Raw genomic sequence first — 21,783 nt, forward strand, 5'->3', positions numbered from 1 at the left:
ACCTTGGAACGGACAGCTCACAGAAGAACCCCGACCAGACCTAAGAGGAGGCGTGTGGTGGTGATAGGGGATTCCCTACTGAGGGGAACAGAAGCAGTGATCTGTGGGCCTGACAAGATGTCTCGGGAAGTGTGCTGTCTCCCCGGGGCTAAGATCCAAGATGTAACTGAACGACTGCAAGGAATCATAAAACCCACTGACAAATACCCCTTCCTCTTGGTTCATGTGGGAACCAATGACACTGCAAGCAATAGCCTCCAGAAGATCAAAAGAGATTACGAGGCTCTGGGCAGGAAATTGAAGCAATTAAATGCACAAATTGTCATCTCATCTGTCCTCCCAGTTGAACGACGTGGCCCAGGGAGAGAGGGAAAAATAGTGGAAGTGAACAACTGGCTTCGCAAATGGTGTAAACAGGAACGGTTTGGATTCTTAGATCACGGACTGCAGTTTCTTGAAGATGGACTTCTGGCAAGCGATGGGCTGCACCTCACAACGGTTGGGAGGAATGTTTTTGCAAAAAATCTCAGAAACCTCATCAGGAGGGCTTTAAACTGACTAATGTGGGGGAGGGAGACAGTGCTCCTGAAGGTAGGAGTCTATCAATTGATGAAGATGGTCATCCAAATGTCATAGACCGAATGGAGCAAAGAGCATGCAGACCTAGTGGTGGGAGGAAAAAATCCTTAAATAAGAGACACGGGGGAATGATTAATGGACTTCAATGTCTGTACACTAATGCGCAAAGCATGGGAAATAAACAAGATGAGCTTGAGCTCCTGGTACAGCAAACTAAATATGACATAATAGGAATCACTGAAACCTGGTGGGATAAATCCCACGAGTGGAATGTAATAATGGAGGGATACAATCTATTTCAAAGAAACAGACCAGACAAGAAAGGAGGAGGAGTGGCGTTATATGTCAGGGATGTGTATACCTGTGAAGAGATCCAAGATTTAGAACCTCAAAGCCAAAGTGAGAGCATTTGGGTGAAAATTAAGGGAGAGAAGAATAACAGTGACCTCATTGTGGGAGTTTACTATAGATCCCCAAGCCAAACAGAGGACATAGATGATGCCTTCCTGGAACAGATGGCCAAGCATGCAAAAGGAAGGGAGATAGTAGTAATGGGGGACTTCAATTACCCTGATATTTGTTGGATGTCAAACTCAGCCAAGAGCATAAGGTCAAACAGATTCCTCACTGCCCTTGCAGACAACTTCATTGTCCAGAAAGTGGGAGAAGCAACAAGAGGAACAGCCATTTTAGATCTGGTCCTAACCAATGTTGATGACCTGGTTAGTGGGGTAGAAGTGGAAGGATCATTAGGCGCGAGTGATCATGCTCTTCTGAAGTTTACTATACAGCGGAAAGGAGCAGCCAAGCATACTAGGACTCAATTTCTCGACTTTAAGAAAGCCGACTTCATAAAGCTTAGGGAAGTGCTGGGTGAGATCCCATGGACAGTAATACTAAAAGGAAAGGGAGTTCAAGATGGCTGGGAGTTTGTTAAGAGGGAGATAGTAAAAGCACAACTTCAGGCAATACCAATGAGACGGAAACATGGAAGGTGCCTAAAGAAGCCAGGGTGGCTATCTAAAGAACTTTTAACTGAGTTAAGATTAAAAAAGGATGTGTACAAAAAATGGAAAAGGGGGGAAACCACCAAAGAGGAATTCAAACAAATAGCCAGCACGTGTAGACACAAAGTCAGAAAAGCTAAAGCACAAAATGAACTCAGGCTTGCTAGAGAGGTTAAAAGCAACAAAAAAGGCTTTTATGGGTATGTTCGTAGCAAAAGGAAGAACAAAGAAACCGTGGGGTCACTCAGAGGAGAAGATGGTGAAATGCAAACAGGGGACACAGAAAGGGCTGAACTCCTCAATGCTTTCTTTGCCTCAGTCTTCTCCGATAAAGAAAACAATGCCCGACCTGAAGAATTTGGAGCAAATGATTCAGCAGAGGAAACACAACCCAGAATAACTAAGGAGATAGTACAAGAATACTTGGCTAGTCTAGATGTATTCAAGTCTCCAGGGCCAGATGAACTGCATCCAAGAGTATTAAAAGAACTGGCAGATGTGATTTCAGAACCACTGGCAGTCATCTTTGAGAATTCCTGGAGAACAGGCGAAGTCCCGGCAGACTGGAGGAGGGCAAATGTTGTCCCTATTTTCAAAAAGGGGAAAAGAGAGGACCCAAATAATTACCGCCCAGTCAGTCTGACATCAATACCAGGGAAGATTCTGGAGCAGATCATTAAGCAAACAGTCTGTGAGCACCTAGAAAGGAATGCTGTGATCACCAATAGTCAGCATGGATTTCTGAAAAATAAGTCATGTCAGACTAACCTGATCTCGTTTTTTGACAGAATTACAAGCCTGGTAGATGAAGGGAACACAGTGGATGTAGTCTACCTTGATTTCAGCAAGGCATTTGACAAGGTGCCCCATGATATTCTTGTAAAGAAGCTGGTAAAATGCGGTCTTGACTATGCTACCACTCAGTGGATTTGTAACTGGCTGACTGACCGAACCCAAAGGGTGCTCATCAATGGTTCCTCTTCATCCTGGAGAAGAGTGACTAGTGGGGTGCCACAGGGTTCTGTCTTGGGCCCGGTCTTATTCAACATCTTTATCAACGACTTGGATGATGGACTCAAGGGCATCCTGATCAAATTTGCAGATGACACCAAACTGGGAGGGGTGGCTAACACCCCAGAGGACAGGATCACACTTCAAAACGACCTTGACAGATTAGAGAACTGGGCCAAAACAAACAAGATGAATTTTAACAGGGAGAAATGTAAAGTATTGCACTTGGGCAAAAAAAATGAGAGGCACAAATACAAGATGGGGGACACCTGGCTTGAGAGCAGTACATGTGAAAAGGATCTAGGAGTCTTGGTTGACCACAAACTTGACATGAGCCAACAATGTGACGCGGCAGCTAAAAAAGCCAATGCAATTCTGGGCCTCATCAATAGGAGTATAGCATCTAGATCAAGGGAAGTAATAGTGCCACTGTATTCTGCTCTGGTCAGACCTCACCTGGAGTACTGTGTCCAGTTCTGGGCACCACAGTTCAAGAAGGACACTGACAAACTCGAACGTGTCCAGAGGAGGGCAACCAAAATGGTCAAAGGCCTGGAAACGATGCCTTATGAGGAACGGCTAAGGGAGCTGGGCATGTTTAGCCTGGAGAAGAGGAGGTTACGGGGTGATATGATAGCCATGTACAAATATATAAAAGGATGTCACATAGAGGAGGGAGAAAGGCTGTTTTCTGCTGCTCCAGAGAAGCGGACACGGAGCAATGGATCCAAACTACAAGAAAGAAGATTCCACCTAAACATTAGGAAGAACTTCCTGACAGTAAGAGCTGTTCGACAGTGGAATTTGCTGCCAAGGAGTGTGGTGGAGTCTCCTTTGGAGGTCTTTAAGCAGAGGCTTGACAACCATATGTCAGGAGTGCTCTGATGGTGTTTCCTGCTTGGCAGGGGGTTGGACTCGATGGCCCTTGTGGTCTCTTCCAACTCTATGATTCTATGATTCTATGATGAGAACAATGACCAGATGATAATATTTGGCAATAACAATTCTTGCAAGGCAGTAGCATGTTAATTTTAACACCCCTAGTGGGAGAGAGGGGTGTATAGGGTGATAGGGGAGGGCTAGTACCTCTGGACTAAGGTATGCCATGCTCCTTCTGGAGTAGTCTGTCCACCTTTGGTCCCTACTTTGCATTCAGCTCTCACCTTTGGCTCCTAGAAGCTGTCAGCATGGAACAGTGGCCACACCTCAGGAACAGCTTAGGAGAAGGAAAACTCTGATCCTAAGTCCTGTTGTCTGGGCAGCCCAGGACCTCCATACACACTGGCCAGGCTTGGACCCCAGGGAGGTCAGTTTGGTGCTGCTAATGCAGTCGTTTGACTTCACCCCCAGAGGCGCACTCCACTGTCTCTCGAGACGGATGGATGCCAACAACAGTAGCGGGAGAAAGATCTTGTGTCTCTCAGTTGCCTCAAACTGTAAGTTAGCTTTGCATAGATGTTGCAGACAGCACCCTTGTGTTTCTTGACCTTTGACCCCACAGTTAGCATCTCCCCAGCCCTCACTTGTATTGTACATATATGACAACTGATTATACTTTTTATATATCTGATGACTGTAGCCAATGAAAAGCTGATGCCACAAATCTGTTAGTTTAAGGTGCCCCAAGCTTTGTTTCTCTTGATTCTTGTATTCTGCCTACTAAGTAATTTATGTATTTTGCCTAAGGATGGAGACAGACCTTGTGTTTCCAGAGATGGACGATTGGCCACTGTTATGCTTCTTGGTTGCCTTGGTGCAACATAGCATCTATATGAACATCACTTTGAACGTTTGCTACACTTCTGGCATACCATCTTAAGACTGTGACCAAATGCAGTCTTCAGCTTTCTGGCTTCAACATCAGCAAAACAAAAATTTTAGCACCAAATTAGTCTGCTTACCATAAAGCCTACTGAAGAGTTCTAGAGAACTCAAAAGCTTGCACATTATTTTGTGATATTTTGATTAGCCCAATAAAGGAATTGCTGTAATGTGGATTTTTGCACAATAGCCTGTTTCTTGGTGTAGCAACTTGATGCACCTCATTTGGAATTTAGTTCTCTTAATTGTGGTTGTAGTATTTGCTGTTAACATGGGTTTTGAGACACCCTTGATTAAAATAAATCCTATTTGTGCTTAATAGCTTTTGTTTAATATTTGAATAGTTTAATTCATTAATAGCACAATAAAAACAGAGTATTTTAACTCTCACTATTTTATTTGAAATGGAGATAAGACATGGGCTTGTATCCAGCGTCATGCAACCAGTATATTTCTATACAGAAAGGGTACCTCCTGACCCATCCAGGATCTCCCCTGGACTTTCCCCATCAGTTTTGGGTTGTTGTTGTTGTTTTGCTTTTCTGCTACATTCATTTCCCATCACATTTATAGTATTTGAATATTATATATATGTTTGTGTGTGTATATATGGTGCTTTTTTCTAAAAAATGTTTAGGGGTACTCTCATTTTGACTCAAGAAAATCACCATTTTATAGTTCAAATCGGGAAAAATAAATACAATAAATGGACAAAAGTACAAAGATTCACAAAATGTTTAGGAGTATGCGTAGCCACAGAAAAAGCACTAAATGAAAATACTTTTAACTACCTTTCACCAAAGGGGAAAGAGCAGTAGACAACAGTTTGAAGGTTGTTTTTTAAATAAAACAAAATAAATCCACACAACATAAACGGTTTAAAATCAACAAATGAGCATAACAAAAGGCAACAAGGCCAAAACACAAAATAAAATCAACCCAGAAGATGAAAAGACAATTCCCAACAAATTTGTTGGAGTAATGTGTATAATAATCATGTATGATAAGTTGCTGCTGCTCTTATTTTTATTTGCTCATAAAATGCCCAAGCTTTTCTAAGTGCTGTACAGACATTAAAAGATAAAACAGGCTTAGAGTGATACAAAAGGAAAAAGGGAGGAAGAAGAAGGTTAATGGCTCCTTATTGCAGACAAGTGAGGGGAGCTGAATCTGAGAGGCGTCAATTAGGGAGTTCATGCCTGAGGAACATTTTAAACCTTTTAGAATTACCACCACCATTTTTAAAAATTAAACATAGATGCCATCTTTGTTTTCACTGATTTGATTGATTGGTGCAGGTGCTACTTAATTCTTCATATCGTAGGTTATACGTAGAAGTCATTGAGAGAGAGGCTAGGTGCCTTCTGCAGCAGAATGCAAAAGTGTTTGTAGGTAATAAGCATAGTCATTACTTGAAAATGTAACTGTTATCCTGCTTTTTGGTTCCCCACTCCATGCTTCAGTTTATCATGAGAATATTTTGTTCCATTATCGTAGGATGGAAATGAAATTATTTGGTTAAAATAACTGCCAGTAAGATAAGCAGTGCTGCCATTTCACTATGGATAGTCACTGAAATATTAAGCAGAAACTATCTTGTTTCCTCTGCCTATATTTTTAATCGTGCAATCTGGCTCATTGCATAATGTGTGCAAACACTTCTGTGGGTATTCTGGATTGGGTAGGGTTTTATTGGTTGGGGGGGATACTTTGATGAAAGACAATTTTATGACAAACAGTGAAACGACAGTTGATTTTAACTTGGTGAAGAATACATCTATGCTAACCTGCCCAGTTAGAGTTATGAATTATTGGAACTGCCAGAAGTGACATTGGGGTGATTTGTGCAGTGTGGATGAATGTTGATTCAACCCATCAGTTGAGGTGGGTAGTCCAAAACATTAGGGGAGCATCAGGTTGGCAAAACGAGCAATACATGCCTAACTTGGAACCCAAACAATAATAATGTAGACTGTTCTTCCCAGTTAATTATTTTGTTCATTTTTTTAATTATAAAAAATAAGACCCTTCTCATTCAAATAAGCTTCACTTCATGTGAGTTTCCATTCCCAAGTGTGGGGCAAGGGTGAGAATTGCAGGTGCCAGTCTTTTTGGGCAAGTGAACCATAAGCTTGGAGGTGTGGGATGGTGCCACTCCAGTGAGCCCTGTGATACGTAAGTCCTTCGCCCCAGTGCCTTTGGGGGCTTTGCTGTCAGGAGTCTCAGGCAGGAGTGCACACTGGAGACTATATAGGCCAGGTGTGTGGGGCCATGCAGCATCACAATCGGCATTCCCACACATTATGCTTGTGCTGCAATGTTGCTAACCCAGTTTTACAGCAGAGGGAACCAATAGTCCATTCATATGTGGCTCTTGGACTGGTTTCAAAAGCCCTCTCTGCAAGTAGTTCAAACTTGTAGCAAAAGGAATCTGTCCGCTAGGAGCTAAAGGGGTGACAGAAAGAGGGGGCCGGTTGCAGAACAAGATGCCTACTTGCATGCAGCACCTGACAGATCACCCTCAGCCCTTGCAGAGAAAGGTTTGCCACCTGTGTTCTATAGTGAGTCCAGGTACACATCTTTCCTCTCTAAACAGTGGAGATCTGGCTCTTTCTAGTATTCATTGCAGTGTTCTTTGTAACCTGAAAGCTTGTGTCCTTTCTCCATCAAATGGTTTTTGCAAATAAAGACACATTTCACTGAGTGTAGAGGGGAAATGTTAATACTAAGAGGTACAAAAAAGAAGATACTGTAACAGTTTACAAATGTGGTCACAAGGAGACAGTTATAAGTAATTCTCAACTTTTCATATTAACTGATTTTGGGGGGCTGGAGTTTTGATTTCCTTCCTGACAGGTGCTTTTTTGTGTTGCATTTCCTTGAGAAACTAAATGTTTCCCTCTCTCCTCTCCTCTAGGGTGATCTTTCTGCTGTTAAGCACTTACTGAAAAGTGGAGCAGATCCCAATGTTAAAGACTATGCTGGATGGACTCCACTGGTAAATATCAAGTTTTCTAAACATGTTCATTCTTTTTCATTCTGCGCCACTTTTCTTCTCTCTCTCTCTGTTGCATTTCAAATGGAAAAAGTACCTTTCAAATGACAATGCCATGGCTGGTATGATTTCCCAGGAAAAAATCATGCTGAAGCTTTGCTGGATTTTAATTCAGTACTCCAGTAAATCAGCAGTTTGGGATATGAGGCAGCAGGCTCATTGGTTTTAGAATAGCATGGTTCCCATAGTTCACAGCCAGAGTCCCATGGATATACCAATCTCTGGTGTAGCCAGACACTTTGGATGGATAGGGGACCCGCACAAGATGAAGACTCATGTGAGGCTTCGTGTGTGTTGGATACACATCAGTTCCCCTTCAAAGCTAGCATACAGAGATTCCCTGCTCTGCAATTTGTTGTTCCATAAGCTTTCCCAGACTATGGTCCACTTCATGAGATGGACCAACAGGGCTAGTGGGCTCTAGTTTGCAAAGGGTCATGTCACGCTAAAGGCTTTATAACCGTCCGCTTCCTACTACAGTATTCTTTGTTGTCTTTGGTGTAAGAGATTACAGTAGGCTAGCTTTCTAGAACTTCGAGTCATGGGTAGCCCATCTGGTACTCCCATCAGCTGCACTACCCTAATGAATGGTCAGTTGTGATGGGAATTGTAAGCCAGCAACAGCTGAAAGGCATTATGTTGGAATCAAAGGGAGAGCTTAAGTAAAAAGTACTTGGTCCTAGGAAACATGTGTTGAGTACAGTATCTACAAAGGATGCACTGATGGTTTTCGTTAACAACACATGCTGTTGTTATGTTTTCAGATTTTCCTTGTACTGGAAACAATTTTAAACGGAGATTCTCAGAATTCTTGCAGATATGTGGCTGGTTGTCGTAAATACACTCCGTCATCAAGGACAGGGAATAGGCCAGTTTGGACATGATTATATCCAGTGGTTTATTATGTACGTGAGCCGTTGGATTTCTGTGCTCCCCAGTTAGAGAGGACTTCATAAGCTTTTAATTTCCAGTGTCAGTTAACCACAGTTTAAAGTTAAGTTGTCATTAATCCTAATTGTGGCTAGTTAAAACAATCTGGTCTCGTGGGTTTGAGGTTGGCTAATTTAACCTAATCATAGTTAAGACTAGCTGCAGTTGTCTTGATTCAGATGTAACACTTAAGTGTGGAAGGGCAAGCTTCCAAACCTCCTCCTCCTCCTCCTCCTCCTCCTCCTCCTCCTCCTCCTCCTCCTCCTCCTCCTCGTCATGCCAGAGGAAGAAGGAAGTAGAGAACAGGCGAGTCTGAAGGTCACTGCAGCTCATTTCTCATAAGAAGAAGCCATGGTTTATCATTAACATCCAAACGAGGCCAATGTCTGTGACAGCTGATATACTTTTGTATTGCATTTTCAAACTCAAGGGAAATTGAGTTTAGAAGTAGTCTGTGTTCATCATTGCTAGCTGTAAAAATCCATTTATGATGGATGTTGTATTAAAATGACTTCATTTTTACTGCCAGACTGAGCTCGTTCACATACCTTTCCCATCATTTATGTAACAAAGATTCCTAAAATCGATGACCTTTAATTGTTGTAAGCTTCTTTGAGAGTAAATGTAGTGATTTTTTTAAAAAAAAAATCATTTGAGCAATTCTCATGCATTGTCATGGAGATCAAGACTCATTTTTTAATAATGCAGGTTCTTAATGCTTTCTTCTGTGTTTTGCTCTTATCCAATTCAACACTTAGCATGAAGCTTGTAATCATGGACATAAGGAGGTCGTGGAGCTGTTGCTACAACATGGGGCACTCCTGAATGCGGCTGGGTATCAAAATGATTTGCCGCTTCACGATGCTGTCAAGAATGGACATACAAGTATTGTTGAACTGCTGCTTCTGCATGGAGCTTCTCGAAACGTAGTGTGAGTACAGGAGAAATGGATTTATCTCTGTATTTTCAAATGAATGACTGGAGGCATACCATTAGATCCTGGTGTTCAGAAATCTTGGGGAACCTACCACCTTTATTCTGAAGTGGTAAACATGACTGAAGTTCACTGCTTCATCCTGCAGGTAGAATGTTTTCCCCTCTAATTAAAAAAAATCCTATATATAGTAAACCAGGGAGAAAACTAGGCTAGAACAATGCCGTCATCCCCACCTCAGATTCAGGTAGGTGGTCTTGTTGGTCTGACGCAATCGGGAAAAAATTAAAAAATTGTCCAGTAGCACCTTAGAGACCAACTAAATTTGTTCTGGGTATAAGCTTTCATGTGCAGGCACACTTCTTCAGACTGAAACAGAAGTCACCAGACCCTTATGTGACCCAGACATCGTGGGTGAGATTCAGCTAACAAATCCTGGTAGCAGCAAGTGCAAGGACTTCAACTAACACAACAGGGCTCTCCTCCTCCCATGCCATCTGAAATTTGTTCAGGGGCGTGTGCCAAGAGAACCCCAGAACAACGCACAGGGGGAGGCGAGAGGGGATTGTTCCATCTGGCAAGCTGAATTCCTCCCCTCATTTTCTGTGTGATGGGAATTTGTATTGAGGGACATCTCATCATGTGGACACTTGGCTGTAGTCTGAAAGTGTATAGCCAAGTCACAGGCTTACTCCTCCAGGGAAGAAAAACCTGACAGGAAGTTGACTTGCTGGAAGCTTCCCAGTGACCTTTATGTCATGTTATTAGTTTTGCTTAGAGCATTTTTATCCCACTCTTCACCTGGAGAGAAAAAAGGCTCCTGGAGTGACTTACAGAGGTCAGAAATAAGACAATCCCTGCCCTCTTCAGACCTGCAATCTGAAAGACATAGCACAGAAAGAAAAGGTATGGGGAGAGATGAGGAGGGAAAGCAAACTCCCTTTCTTCAAAGGGAGATGAAAAATCGGATTGGGGGCGTTCTGTTCCGTTTCTCTTCCTTAAACTTAGAAAGCCCCAAATGTCTTGCACCTTAATATTGCTTCTTACCTGTCCCTGCTGAGGTACAACATGCTACTTCAGCCCGCCTGTGCTGTCCTCAGGCTCCCTGCATTTGCAAGTGCCTGCACCACGAGAGCCAGGCTCTTCAAATAGCAATCTAGCTATTTTAAGAATATCGGGCCTTCAGGTGCCTTTTAAAAATGTGTTTGTGCTTTTCTAGTGTGTTTATATAAATTCTTAGTACTTCTGTATGCTTCTTCATTTCTGATTGTGGTGAACACTGTGCCTGAGAAATGTTTCAAATGCAGGTTTTGAAGTGACTTCTCTTTGTGGTCACCTCTTGGTGTCAATGACCAGCCTGCATTTGATAGCCCCCCCCCCCCAAGACCTAATTTCTTATTAGTGGTCAGGAAATAACTGTTTGGCAATGCCTTCTAAATGCCATATGTAAGTGATAAGGAGCATATATATATATATATATATATATATATATATATATATATATATATATATTGGCCAATAACTAGTAGAGAAGATAGGAAGAAAACAGAGCACATAAAACACAATATAATACGTTAAGTATACTATTAATTGTAGAGTTAAAACAATGTAAAACACTAAAATACATATATTAAAATGGTATAATTATATAAAAATGTTAAACTACCATGCTTGGTGGCTAGTCTCCCCAATAGTTGAAGTCACCTGTACTACTTCTGAAACTGGCTCTAAGACCTTTAGAAGTTAGCATGTATTTATTGGTTTGGGATTTACTGATAGAGGGCTGTGTGTTTGTGGGTGTGGGTGTGTTTATGCGTGCACATAGATATGTATTTGAAATACAATTTTAGGTCTGGAAATAATTTTAACACAAATGATAGGAATTGCAACATTACAGTAGCGACATAGAAAGTACGTAGGTTGAGAGGTGAAAAACAAGTTCTCTGAGTACAAGACCACTTTCAGTTTGCACCCCTTGGAACAGCAACCCTTGGTGCCATTAGCCTGAAACCGAGGGGAGCAGATTGTGATTTGGTCAAAGTAAGGTAATAAAAAAATAGTGCTAGGTATGTCTAAACTCTTTGATATGCCTAAAGTAGCTCTTTGGCTCCCAACCAGTATAATAAATTGCATGCTTATATAGGCTTTAAGCACAACTTCTGTTTCAGTGTATCTGAAGAAGTGTGCATGCACACGAAAGCTCATACCAAGAACTAACTTAGTTGGTCTTTAAGGTGCTACTGGAAGGAATTTTTTTGTTTAGGCTTTAAGCACGTGCATCTTGTTTTCCATGAGGAAAACCAAAATGTCTATTCAGGAAATGAAGAGAGCAAAGATTAATTCTCTCTCCCCCCCCCCCCAAACCAAAAAAAAAAATATTATTCTGTAAGAAAACGCCAGAAGGCAGATACAGTCATACCTTGGGTTACAGACACTTCAGGTTGCGTTTTTTTGGGTTATAGACGCACCGAAACCCGGAAGTACCAGAACAGGTTACTTCTGGGTTTCGGCGGTCGCGCATGCGCAGAAGCAGCGCTGTGGGTTGCAAATGCTGTGGGTTGCGAACGTGCATCCCGCACGGATCACGTTCACAACCCAAGCATCCACTGTAATGTATGTTTCTCTGGAAATTGTCAAGTTTTAGTAACTGCTTTCCTAGTTTTTTAACCTTTTCTCCATTTAGCAGAGATGTGAAGCTACAAATAGAAAATATTATATGGACCAGTGGACCTATTAATTGCCCTGTTGGCCTAGTTAATTTTTTTAAAGTTAATCTCCTGCACATAGCTAATTCATATTTTATAACTGGATTTTTTTTTATGTGTTTGCTCCCTTGAATTTCCTGTCTGTCTTGCTTCACAGCCAGCCAAGTGACGTGAAAAATTAGCTCTCTGCATTTGCAATTTCAGTTGCCCATAAAGGCTTTCACTCAGATGGACTGTCTTGCCAGTTTTTCCCCATGCACAATAAGTTTAACAATGGTAAAAGCTGTCTTGTTCCCTTTTTTCTGCATAGAATAATGGGTTCCATCCAATGCAAGTTTGAATTTGAACACAGTTGAGCTGTTGGGAGCATTTGTTTAGGACCAGATAGTGCTTTTAACAACAAATCTGAAGAAGGAACCTCTTCCCTTTGCTTGGAAACTTTTTGACAATCCTTGCTTGTCTTTTTCACTTGACTGTACCTTGCGATTCCATATATCCTTTGGCCACAGTTTCTGTCCCCTTATGGCCATGGACTTTTATCTGCTTGTGGCGTAGCTGCTACTGAGTTACTACTGTGTGGAATGGGGAAGTATTTTCTGCAAAGTGGTTCATATGTGGTGTAACCCTTAATTGTTAAACTGAGGGTTGAATTGAACACCTCATTCTTTACCAAATACACATTCAGTAAAGCTAACAATATCCTACCATCTAGGCAATGCAATCTTCCTTGTTGGCCTTGTGTCCTTTTCATCGTACATAGATTACTGAGTCTGTAGTCTTACTGAGTTTGCATCAATTCTGTAGTCTTATAGGACACAGTTGTTGATAATAAATGTTTTAGAATGATTTCCAAGTTGAAGCAGACTTCATTCCATTGATTTAAACAGGTCTGCTCTGATTATGATCAACACTGCATATTATACTTAAATAAATATAAATATTAAAGCATGGCTTTAATGTTTGCCTGCTCCTTGCTCCCCTGCCATGACAATTATGTGAGGTATGGTAAGTGTGTGTGACTGGCCCGAAGTCACCCAGTGAGTGACTGGGGATTTGAACCTGGACCTCAGCACCTTGACCACTGCACCACACTGATTTCCTTAATTCTTCTCTTATTATTTTTTACAAAATATTTTGCACGATTTAAATAAATCTGACGAATATACCTTCAACTGCTTGAGCACCAGAGCCTGCCTGTAATCTGGGAGTATGGGCATAATTCTGCTTGTGGGGTCCATAGTGATTCAGAGTATGATCTGAAGGCACATGAGGCTGCTACCTTGCTGAAGCTAAGCAGATGTGGGTCTGGTCAGTACCTGGATGGCTGGCCGCTCTGTATGCTGCCTTGGGTTCCAAGGTGGAAGAAATAAAATAAAATGCAAAATGGGTGGCGTTTACTTGGTAAGTGTCTGGATCAAAATGTCTACTTAGACAAGTGTTTCTCAAACTGTTGTTGGACCACAACTCCCATCATCCCTAGCTAGCAGGATCAGTGGTCAGGGATGATTGGAACTATGATCCAACAGCAGCTGGGGACCCAAGTTTGAGAAACATCTGGGGATGCTGCAGCACCCCTGCAGGTGAAAGTATATAGAATCACAGAATTGATCCTTTTGGCCTTGTATAATCTGTCCTCGGTGGGAGCTGCTTTTTGAAGCTTCAGAGCCAGTGTGGTGTAGTGGTTAAGAGCGGTGGACTCGTTATCTGGTGAACCGGGTTCGCTTCCCCGCTCCTCCTCATGCAGCTGCTGGGTGACCTTGGGCCAGTCACACTTCTCTGAAGTCTCTCAGCCCCACTCACCTCGCAGAGTGTTTGTTGTGGGGGAGGAAGGGAAAGGAGAATGTGAGCCGCTTTGAGACTCCTTAAAGGGAGTGAAAGGTGGGATATCAAATCCAAACTCCTCCTTCAGGCCCCTCTTCCAGCTGCTCTACGAGAGACTATTAACAGGAGATGTTAGGGATTAAACCCTTCTGAGCTGTGGTCTCTTCCTTCACATGTCAGGGATGTCCAACAGGTCGATCGCGATCTACTGGTAGATCCCTGCAAGGTTTTGGTAGATCACAGTCGATCTCTGGCTCCCTTTCCTTAGCGTCACTAAAACTGACTCCTGCCCCGCCCCCTCGGCCCGCCCTCCATTGTTGTTTGATCTCTGGAAGGGAAGACAAAGCTTTTTCTGTGCTGCTGTTTTCATCCATAGCGATCTTATTGTGAGTGACCTTACCCCTTTGTCCCTTGCCTTTAACCTCCCAAAAAACGGAAGTCCTCCCTAAAGCTTTTTTTAACCCCTAAAAAATGGGGCTTTCCTCCTCCCTAAAGAAAGCTCAACAACTTCAAGCTGAATTCTCCCCCAAAATGGGGTTTTCCTGGCCACCCCTGACATAAGTGAAAGAAGAGAGCTTATGCTTCTCTCTCTCTCCCCCCCCCACCTCCTTCCTACTATGAGGATGCTATAGCAATATGTCAAAGCACTTCATAGATAAAAGCATCATGCCATCTGTTGTGGTGTTAAGCCAGTGCTTTTATACGTAAACTAATATTTGCTTTCTCTTCTGGGTATGTCATCTGAAGTCTGTTATAGCGGTTGATGTTAAATATAGCCCCTAAATTAAAGTGAGGCCAAATGACTGTGCTGGTGATTTATACTGAAATAGAGGCAACACGGCAGTCCTTAGTGGTTTGAAACTCCCAAGAGTGAAAAGGATTTTAAGCATTGCTGTTTTCATCAGACGCATTTATAATATAACCTGCTCCCGTCTTACTGATGTCACTGGAGGCTGGCAACACTGTGAAATGAGATGTGAGCCAAGTCCTAAGTAAAATTGTTAAGCAGCAGCCGAGTTCCTGGGCCGCTGCGTGTGCTAGAAGAGCAAACAAGTTGGTGGCTGAGCTGGAGCAGATGGCAGTGTGGATCTTTGGGTGGTGGTCTTCCTTTAGAGCCCCATGCCTCCAAGCTCAGTCAGAAAAGGAAACGAGACGCAGCCCAGGACCACTTGGGAATGAAAGCCACTTAAAACTCTTGGGCAATGTTCTAGAAAATGGTTTTCCTTTTTCTGATCCAGTGAATACACTTTCTGTATTTTTAAAGCTTGAATTCCCACCATATCAGAAGTTCCAATCAGTGTATGATGAGTGTGCAAACAGTAGATCATTGGCAAGGACTGACTTAATTACAAAGTTTCAAGCTTGTGTACCACCTCCTGCTTTTTATGGTGAATGCAGCCGCTTGTTATGCTAAATCCATCTGTCCTAAATTTAGTGCTTTAATTGGGTTTTCATTCAATTTTGCTGTAAACTGCATATTAAGAAGGCAGAAAATATATAGTGCAACTGTTTCCAGATAGTTAAGAGTTCAGTCACAACCCTTATTTACTTGAAATCCATCTGTCCTTGTTTTATTAGTAATATATTTGGGCACAAACCTGTGGATTATGCTGAAACAGAAAATATGAAATCACTTCTGATGCTCCCAGCAAAGAATGACTCTTCTACTACTACTCAGTGTCCAGAAGTAAGTATTAAAACCCTTTTTTATTTTAAAAAAACTCCTTTAAACTGAACTTTGGCATTATGTTTTAAACTTAGCTTTATTGATTGTGCATAATGCAGAAATTGAAGCACTCAAGGCAACTTTTAACAATAAAGGCCACACAAAAACTAAAACAACAGAAGTTAGGTGGCAATCTGTGAAGCAGAAGCATAAAACCTCATTTAAAATGATAGCCAATCAATAAACAGAGTAAAAAATTAACCAATACAAGGGTAGTAATAATATAAAAGCATCCAAACATATTAGGAACAAGTAAAGTAGCTAAATACTAAGGGGAATAGCATAACCAATAGCAGCACTGTGAACGCAAGAGTCATAAAATTCCACACAACTGGCAAAAGTGTTTTCTTTGCTAACTAGGTCAAAGCCACCTCAGAAATGACCCAGTGGACTTTCTTTGGCAATGAATTCCCCCCAAAAGCTTTCTTAGTCAACTTACCGACGTACTGTATACATATGTTTTTAAAATCTTTTTTGGCAAACTGTCACCCTGAAAGAAGGTAACTACTTAACACTGTTCCATAGAAGTTTCACTATTTGTTCACCAGAAGACTGCCCCTCTGATTCACCACATGTGGCTAAGCAAATGTCAGTTCAAAAGCCTGCTGAATGCGCTCCTGTCATGGAGCCCTAGATCCCGATGAGGCAGTAGACGTTGCCCAGTTGATACATCACCCCTCTGGCCCTAAGAGAGAGCTGCTGTGGTCTGTCCTTATGCTGCCAACAGCAGTTGTCTTTAGGTGCTGCCTTTTGGGGTTTGGAAAATGGGACCGTGGGATGAGTGTGCTAGCTCCGCCTCCATTCCACCATTTTCCCCACCACCATCAACTCATGGAGGGCAACTGTGTGAAGTGGAGACCCTCCATCATCTGTGAAGGCTCCCTGTATGTTTTGGAAACCTGGCAAAGTTTGTACCTTCTGTTCCCCACAGGTACTTTTTGAACTTGGAAAGAAGATAGTGCCATAATACATATTCCTCTCTGGGAAAGTAGTGATAATTTATATGTCATTTAATGCCATAACAGACAATACTATTTAATGGAACAGTCCAGTAAAGTGGAATAGTGGCTTCATAGCTACTTGCAGTGTTGGTGTGATATCTAGCTACATGCAGACAGTTTCAAAATCACTTACCTTCAAAATGACTGCCTAGAACAGGGGTCTGCAACCTTTAAGACAAAAAGAGCCACTTGGACCCGTTTCCGAAGAAAAAAAAACTGGGAGCCGCAAAACCATTGCGACATTTAAAGCATGCGCGCCGCTGCCCTCCGATTTGACAGTGGGCGGGAAGGTGACGTCGGGACAGTGCATGACTAAGGCACGCACCGCCCCCATGCGATGTCACAGCCAGTACAGCGCCCGCCACAGTGGGGAGTGTTGGGGCGCACAATGCGCCTCCTCCCCTCGCTAGGATCCGCCCCGGAGCCGCGGCAAAGGTGTAAAAGAGCCACATGCGGCTCCGGAGCCGCGGGTTGCAGACCCCTGGCCTAGGATGTGAGAAAGCAAATGTAATGTGTGAGGTTAGGTGCTGTAAGAATCTGCACGAGTTAGATTCTTTTATGTACTGATAGAGGGCTTAGCCAACTTCTTCATTTTTTAAAAAAGTCCTGCACAATTTCCCCATTTGCTTAAAATGATCAAGTTCCTTATGTTACTATACATATGTTTATCATTAAATACTCATGAATGTGTCCTCATATGAACTGGAATCTCCATGAATGGAGTTGTCACAGGTCGCAGAACTGACTGCAAGAAGCGACAGCTGTATCTGTGGAGAGCCTAGCTTGTGCTAGACATTCTCAGGGGAGGCAAAATTTATTCTGCTCAGGTCTTTACACGAGGGATGGCTACTGTCTGCATCCTGCCTAAACTGAGGCTTCATGACTGATTGGGAGCCATTAAAAAGGTGATAACACGTAGCAGCAAGGCCCAGCCACAGTGTGTTACAAGAGCTCAGGCATAACATTGTACACAATTATTTGTATTTACGTATACAGTACATGTGAAATGAAGAAAAAGGCAGCACTCAATAGCTCCATTTCTTACATCTTGCAAAACTATTTTATTTTTCTTACCACTGAAATGACATGCAAAATCTTAGCTACACCTATATAGGCACCAGGCAAAACCATTCCTCTTCATTCAGGCCTTTGTCTGGCTGAGCAATCTATGGCCTGTAAAATGTGTCTGTGGGGGTTGTTATTATTAATTGTTGTTGTTTTGTGGTGCATTTTGAATTTTTATACTGTCAACTGCCCTGCGATCTTTGGTTGAAGGGCAGTATATAAATGTGATTAATAATAATGCACCTTGATTCAGTTACTGAGGACCAGGTAAAATTGCATTGGGGACCAGTCGTTGGCTGTCCCTGGCTTAAACTTCTGCCTTCTGGTATGGGTGTATTTTGTCTCATAATTTTATGCTGATTTTCACAGGCAGTGAAATCCAGCATCATGTGACAGACCTCAGCTCTTGCAGTGGGATGTCTCCTTCCTTTCCTCCTCCCTGCAGCCCACTGCTCTTCCCAAAATCTACTCTGGGTCCCCCAATCCTCCAGAGTAGGTTTTGGTGTGTGTGGAGAAGCAGTAGGAGGAACACAAGCAGAAATCTGTTCTGCTCATTCACAGAATTTCACCAAGACATTTTCACATATCTTCCTATTAAAATTGTTGCTAGGTTCTCAGAAGGCCAGCTATGTAAAACTTAAATGACTGGAAACAGCCATAAGACCCTTTTTTGTCCCTTTAGTGCTGCTTTGTTAGATTTCATCAATATTTGTTTTTCTGTCTGTTTACGTCCTGCAGTGCTCCCATGAATTATGTTCATGTCAAAATAGTTATTTCTTATTTAATAGAAATGTCAAGTAGAGATTAGTTGCTCCTTCAAAAGGAAAAGATGCTGGCTTTATGTAGGACTTGACGCTTTCCCCTTTTTGTCCTTGCAAAGCAATTAAGCCTAAATCAGCCAAGAGAAGGGCCTGTTGTGCTCCTTGGAAGTGGTCTTAATCCAGTTCAGCAGCAATTGTTGAGCAAACTGGCAAAGGTTCTGAAAGCTAGAATATGTACGGCATTTAACAGCACAGGTAAGTTTTATGACGGTCTCTGCCCTTTTTATTTAAATTTAGTTTGTTCAAGGACTTAAGAACCTCACTTTCAAAATGTTAATTAAAATATTAACAATTAATTAATTAATTAACAAACGGGGGTAGTGTTTTGTTTGCCATTATATTATATATTTTTGTGTTTTTATACTTTAAATTTCCCTGTGATTCTCAGCTGAAGGGCGGTATATAAATTTAATAATTTAATAATTTTAGTTAAACAAACAAAGAGTCCTAAACAGCCACAAACGTTCTAATTTCTGAGGACATTTCCTCCCTTTCCTTGTGTTTCATACTGGTCTCTGAAAGTGCCCTCTGTACATTAAGGAGGATATGCAGAGAGATATTAGGCCAAAGTTCATCTCTCAAAGACCTCCTATCTCTGGGCAATTATAGACGGGGTTTAAAGTGTAGTGGATTTTTCAGCTCTCCCCCTCCCCACACTTTGGGCTGCTGGTGAAAGGAATATTTCCTCCCCTTCTGCACCTCTGGAAGCGCTTTCTACTCATAATTGGCAAGCTTGCATCATGGCCTATGTAGAGCTTTTTATTTAGACCTGGATTTTATGAACTGAAAAAATAGGGGATATATATTTTAGCTGTATTTGCTTTACAAAATGAGGGCTACACTCTTATGCACGCTCTCCTGGGAGTTATTTCTGAATAAACATGCATAGGATTACACAGTAAACCCAGAAAAGCTCTTTGCATATGTCTAGTTGGTTCCCATCCTTTCCCGTTTTTGTCATTTCTATGGACCATATTCAACTAAATTGTTGCACTAGCCGAAGCCAGCACGGTCCCCACAAGTGCAGTGGGAGTTCCTCCCTCTCCTCCCCACCTTCCCATATCTACCCCAGAAGGTCAGGAGAACCCCCAGAACAGTGTGTTGGGCAGGGGGCAGAGGACTAGGGAAATGGTTTCATCAGAAAAGCAGAAAGGCTTGTGCAGATGAAAAAAATCTTACTGCTACATTGAATACAAGCCCCTGAGTTTCAAAATTCCTGTGAGCCTTGCTGCATGTGGGGGCTACTGTTTGGAGAAAGGGAGTGCAGCCCTCACCCCCATAGAGCAAGCTTGTCATTAGTTGGACGTTCATCTGCATTGTGTCTTGTAGTTTACAATTGGCCCATATGATGCATTTTAAATAGTCTTATAAATGATTGCATACAATAATTGTGTTTCGGAAGGAAGTACTTCCGGGTGAGTATGCTTAGCCCATTCACAATTTTTCCAAGTATGAATAATGATGCCTGCGATAGGATTCTAGTTTTGTTTTGTTTCAATTCTGTGGGATAAGTGCTTTCAGAAGAAGGATATACATCATTATGTTGATCATTTATTGATTACTATTTTTATGTGCCGCTGCATTTAAAAACTTGTCTAATAACTTAATTATGGGCTTCTGAAGAGAGATGTTGAAAGCCTCAAAATAATAGCCAAGTTCCAAATGGCGTTGTGTGATGGTCTGCTGATGTATGGCAGCCCCCCCCCCAAAGCCTTCCCCCCCAAGGTCAGAGAGATCAACTCCCCGTGCAGAAAGCAGTCAGCCTAGAAAACTACTCCTCCTCTCCCTGTGCATTATTTCTCCACTCGTGTGTGAGGATGTTTTTGCCACTGAATGGCATTTTCCTATGGACCTGAAATAGCAGCGGTGACTCCTAAACAGGGATCTGACTTGCATCTTACATTTTTTTACATGATATGTGGCTTAAGTACCATATTTTTCACTCTATAAAACACACTTCCCCCTCCTAAAAAGTAAGGGGAAATGTGTGTGCGTCTTACGGAGCGGGAGGCTCTGCCCAGTGCTCCCTTTAAAGAGCCGCACACACGCTCCGCGCGCTCTTTAAAGGGAGCACGGTTCTTGGAGGAGCCTTCCTCCCGCTGCCCGGGAGAGGCTGCGTGCGGCTATCCCATAAGCCAGAACATCAAGAGCCTATCCCAGAAGCTAGATCCCTCTTGCTGTTCTGGCTTCTGGGATTCAGAATATTTTTTTTCTTGTTTTCCTCCTCCAAAAACTAGGTGCGTCTTATGGTCTGGTGCATCTCATAGAGCGAAAAATACGGTAGTTAATATTACTGGGGCTTCATATAATCTGTCTTCCGTTTTAGTGACACATGTTGTTATTCCTGAGAATTCTACATGCAGTACTATGAAGTGCATGCTGGCTGTTTTGACTGGATGCTGGATCTTGACATTTCAGTGTAAGTAACCAGATGGTCTTGTGACAAAAAATGTACATGTTTTGACATAAGGGGTAAAGACAATATGAATACATCAATAATGCTTTAAAAGCCTGGGGTTCTTTGTTAGGTGAATGACAAGAATTCAGTGCTAAATGTTACTCCATCTGTTGAAAATGTGTAGTGCCTCCTATTATTGTTAATGGAATGCCACTGAGTTAATCAGAGCTTTTTGCTTGTAAGTAGGGAATGCAGATGTTAACTGCTTGGTTTATTAGTGAAGACATTTGACAGCTTAAGGGGAAAAGAACGAAAATGCAGTGGTTCCTCAGGTTACATACGCTTCAGGTTTCATATGCTTCAGGTTACAGACTCAGTTAACCCAGAAATAGTACCTCAGGTTAAGAACTTTGCTTCAGGATGAGAACAGAAATTGTGCTGCGGTGGCGCAGCAGCAGCAGCAGGAGGCCCCATTAGCTAAAGTGGTGCTTCAGGTTAAGAACAGCTTCAGGTTAAGAATGGACCTCCGGAACAAATTAAGTACTTAACCCAAGGTACCACTGTAATGAATCTGCTGATGAGTGGAACATCCCAGTAGCTGAGAGCTTTGCTTCCACCTGAGGTTGTTGGCATCTGCCTGTCTCAGGAGACAATGGAAGAGTATGCCTTCAGGAGTAAACCATCAGAGCATTACGGCACATGCTGTGGCTGAGCAGGTTATAGATGTAAGTAGAACTGCTTTTCTTCCTATATCTTCTTATTTAGCTGATGCTAAAGATCTAACTATGCTGTTTTCAAATGCCAAATGGGCACCACCCCTTTCCATATTAATTGCTCTGTCGTTTTCATTATTGATGTGCTATGACACATTGAAGTGCAGTTTTTAAGATTCAGGGTTACTCCTTTGAG

General features: G+C 42.2%; 1 protein-coding gene across 4 annotated transcripts in view; it reads left to right on the forward strand.

Annotated features, from left to right (window-relative positions):
* The window catches only part of BARD1 (BRCA1 associated RING domain 1), a 73,219-nt gene that overhangs the window by 40,264 nt on the left and 11,172 nt on the right, over nucleotides 1-21,783 (forward strand). For all 4 annotated transcript variants that reach the window (XM_028704629.2, XM_077919339.1, XM_077919333.1 and 1 more), the window contains 5 exons: nucleotides 7,336-7,416; nucleotides 9,162-9,334; nucleotides 15,442-15,550; nucleotides 18,536-18,671; nucleotides 20,803-20,895. In XM_028704629.2, coding sequence (XP_028560462.2) covers nucleotides 7,336-7,416; nucleotides 9,162-9,334; nucleotides 15,442-15,550; nucleotides 18,536-18,671; nucleotides 20,803-20,895 — 592 coding nt within the window. The remainder of the gene's footprint in view (nucleotides 1-7,335; nucleotides 7,417-9,161; nucleotides 9,335-15,441; nucleotides 15,551-18,535; nucleotides 18,672-20,802; nucleotides 20,896-21,783) is intronic.

This window comes from Podarcis muralis, chromosome 1, assembly GCF_964188315.1.
Source record: "Podarcis muralis chromosome 1, rPodMur119.hap1.1, whole genome shotgun sequence".
Classification (NCBI taxonomy): Eukaryota; Metazoa; Chordata; class Lepidosauria; order Squamata; family Lacertidae; genus Podarcis; species Podarcis muralis.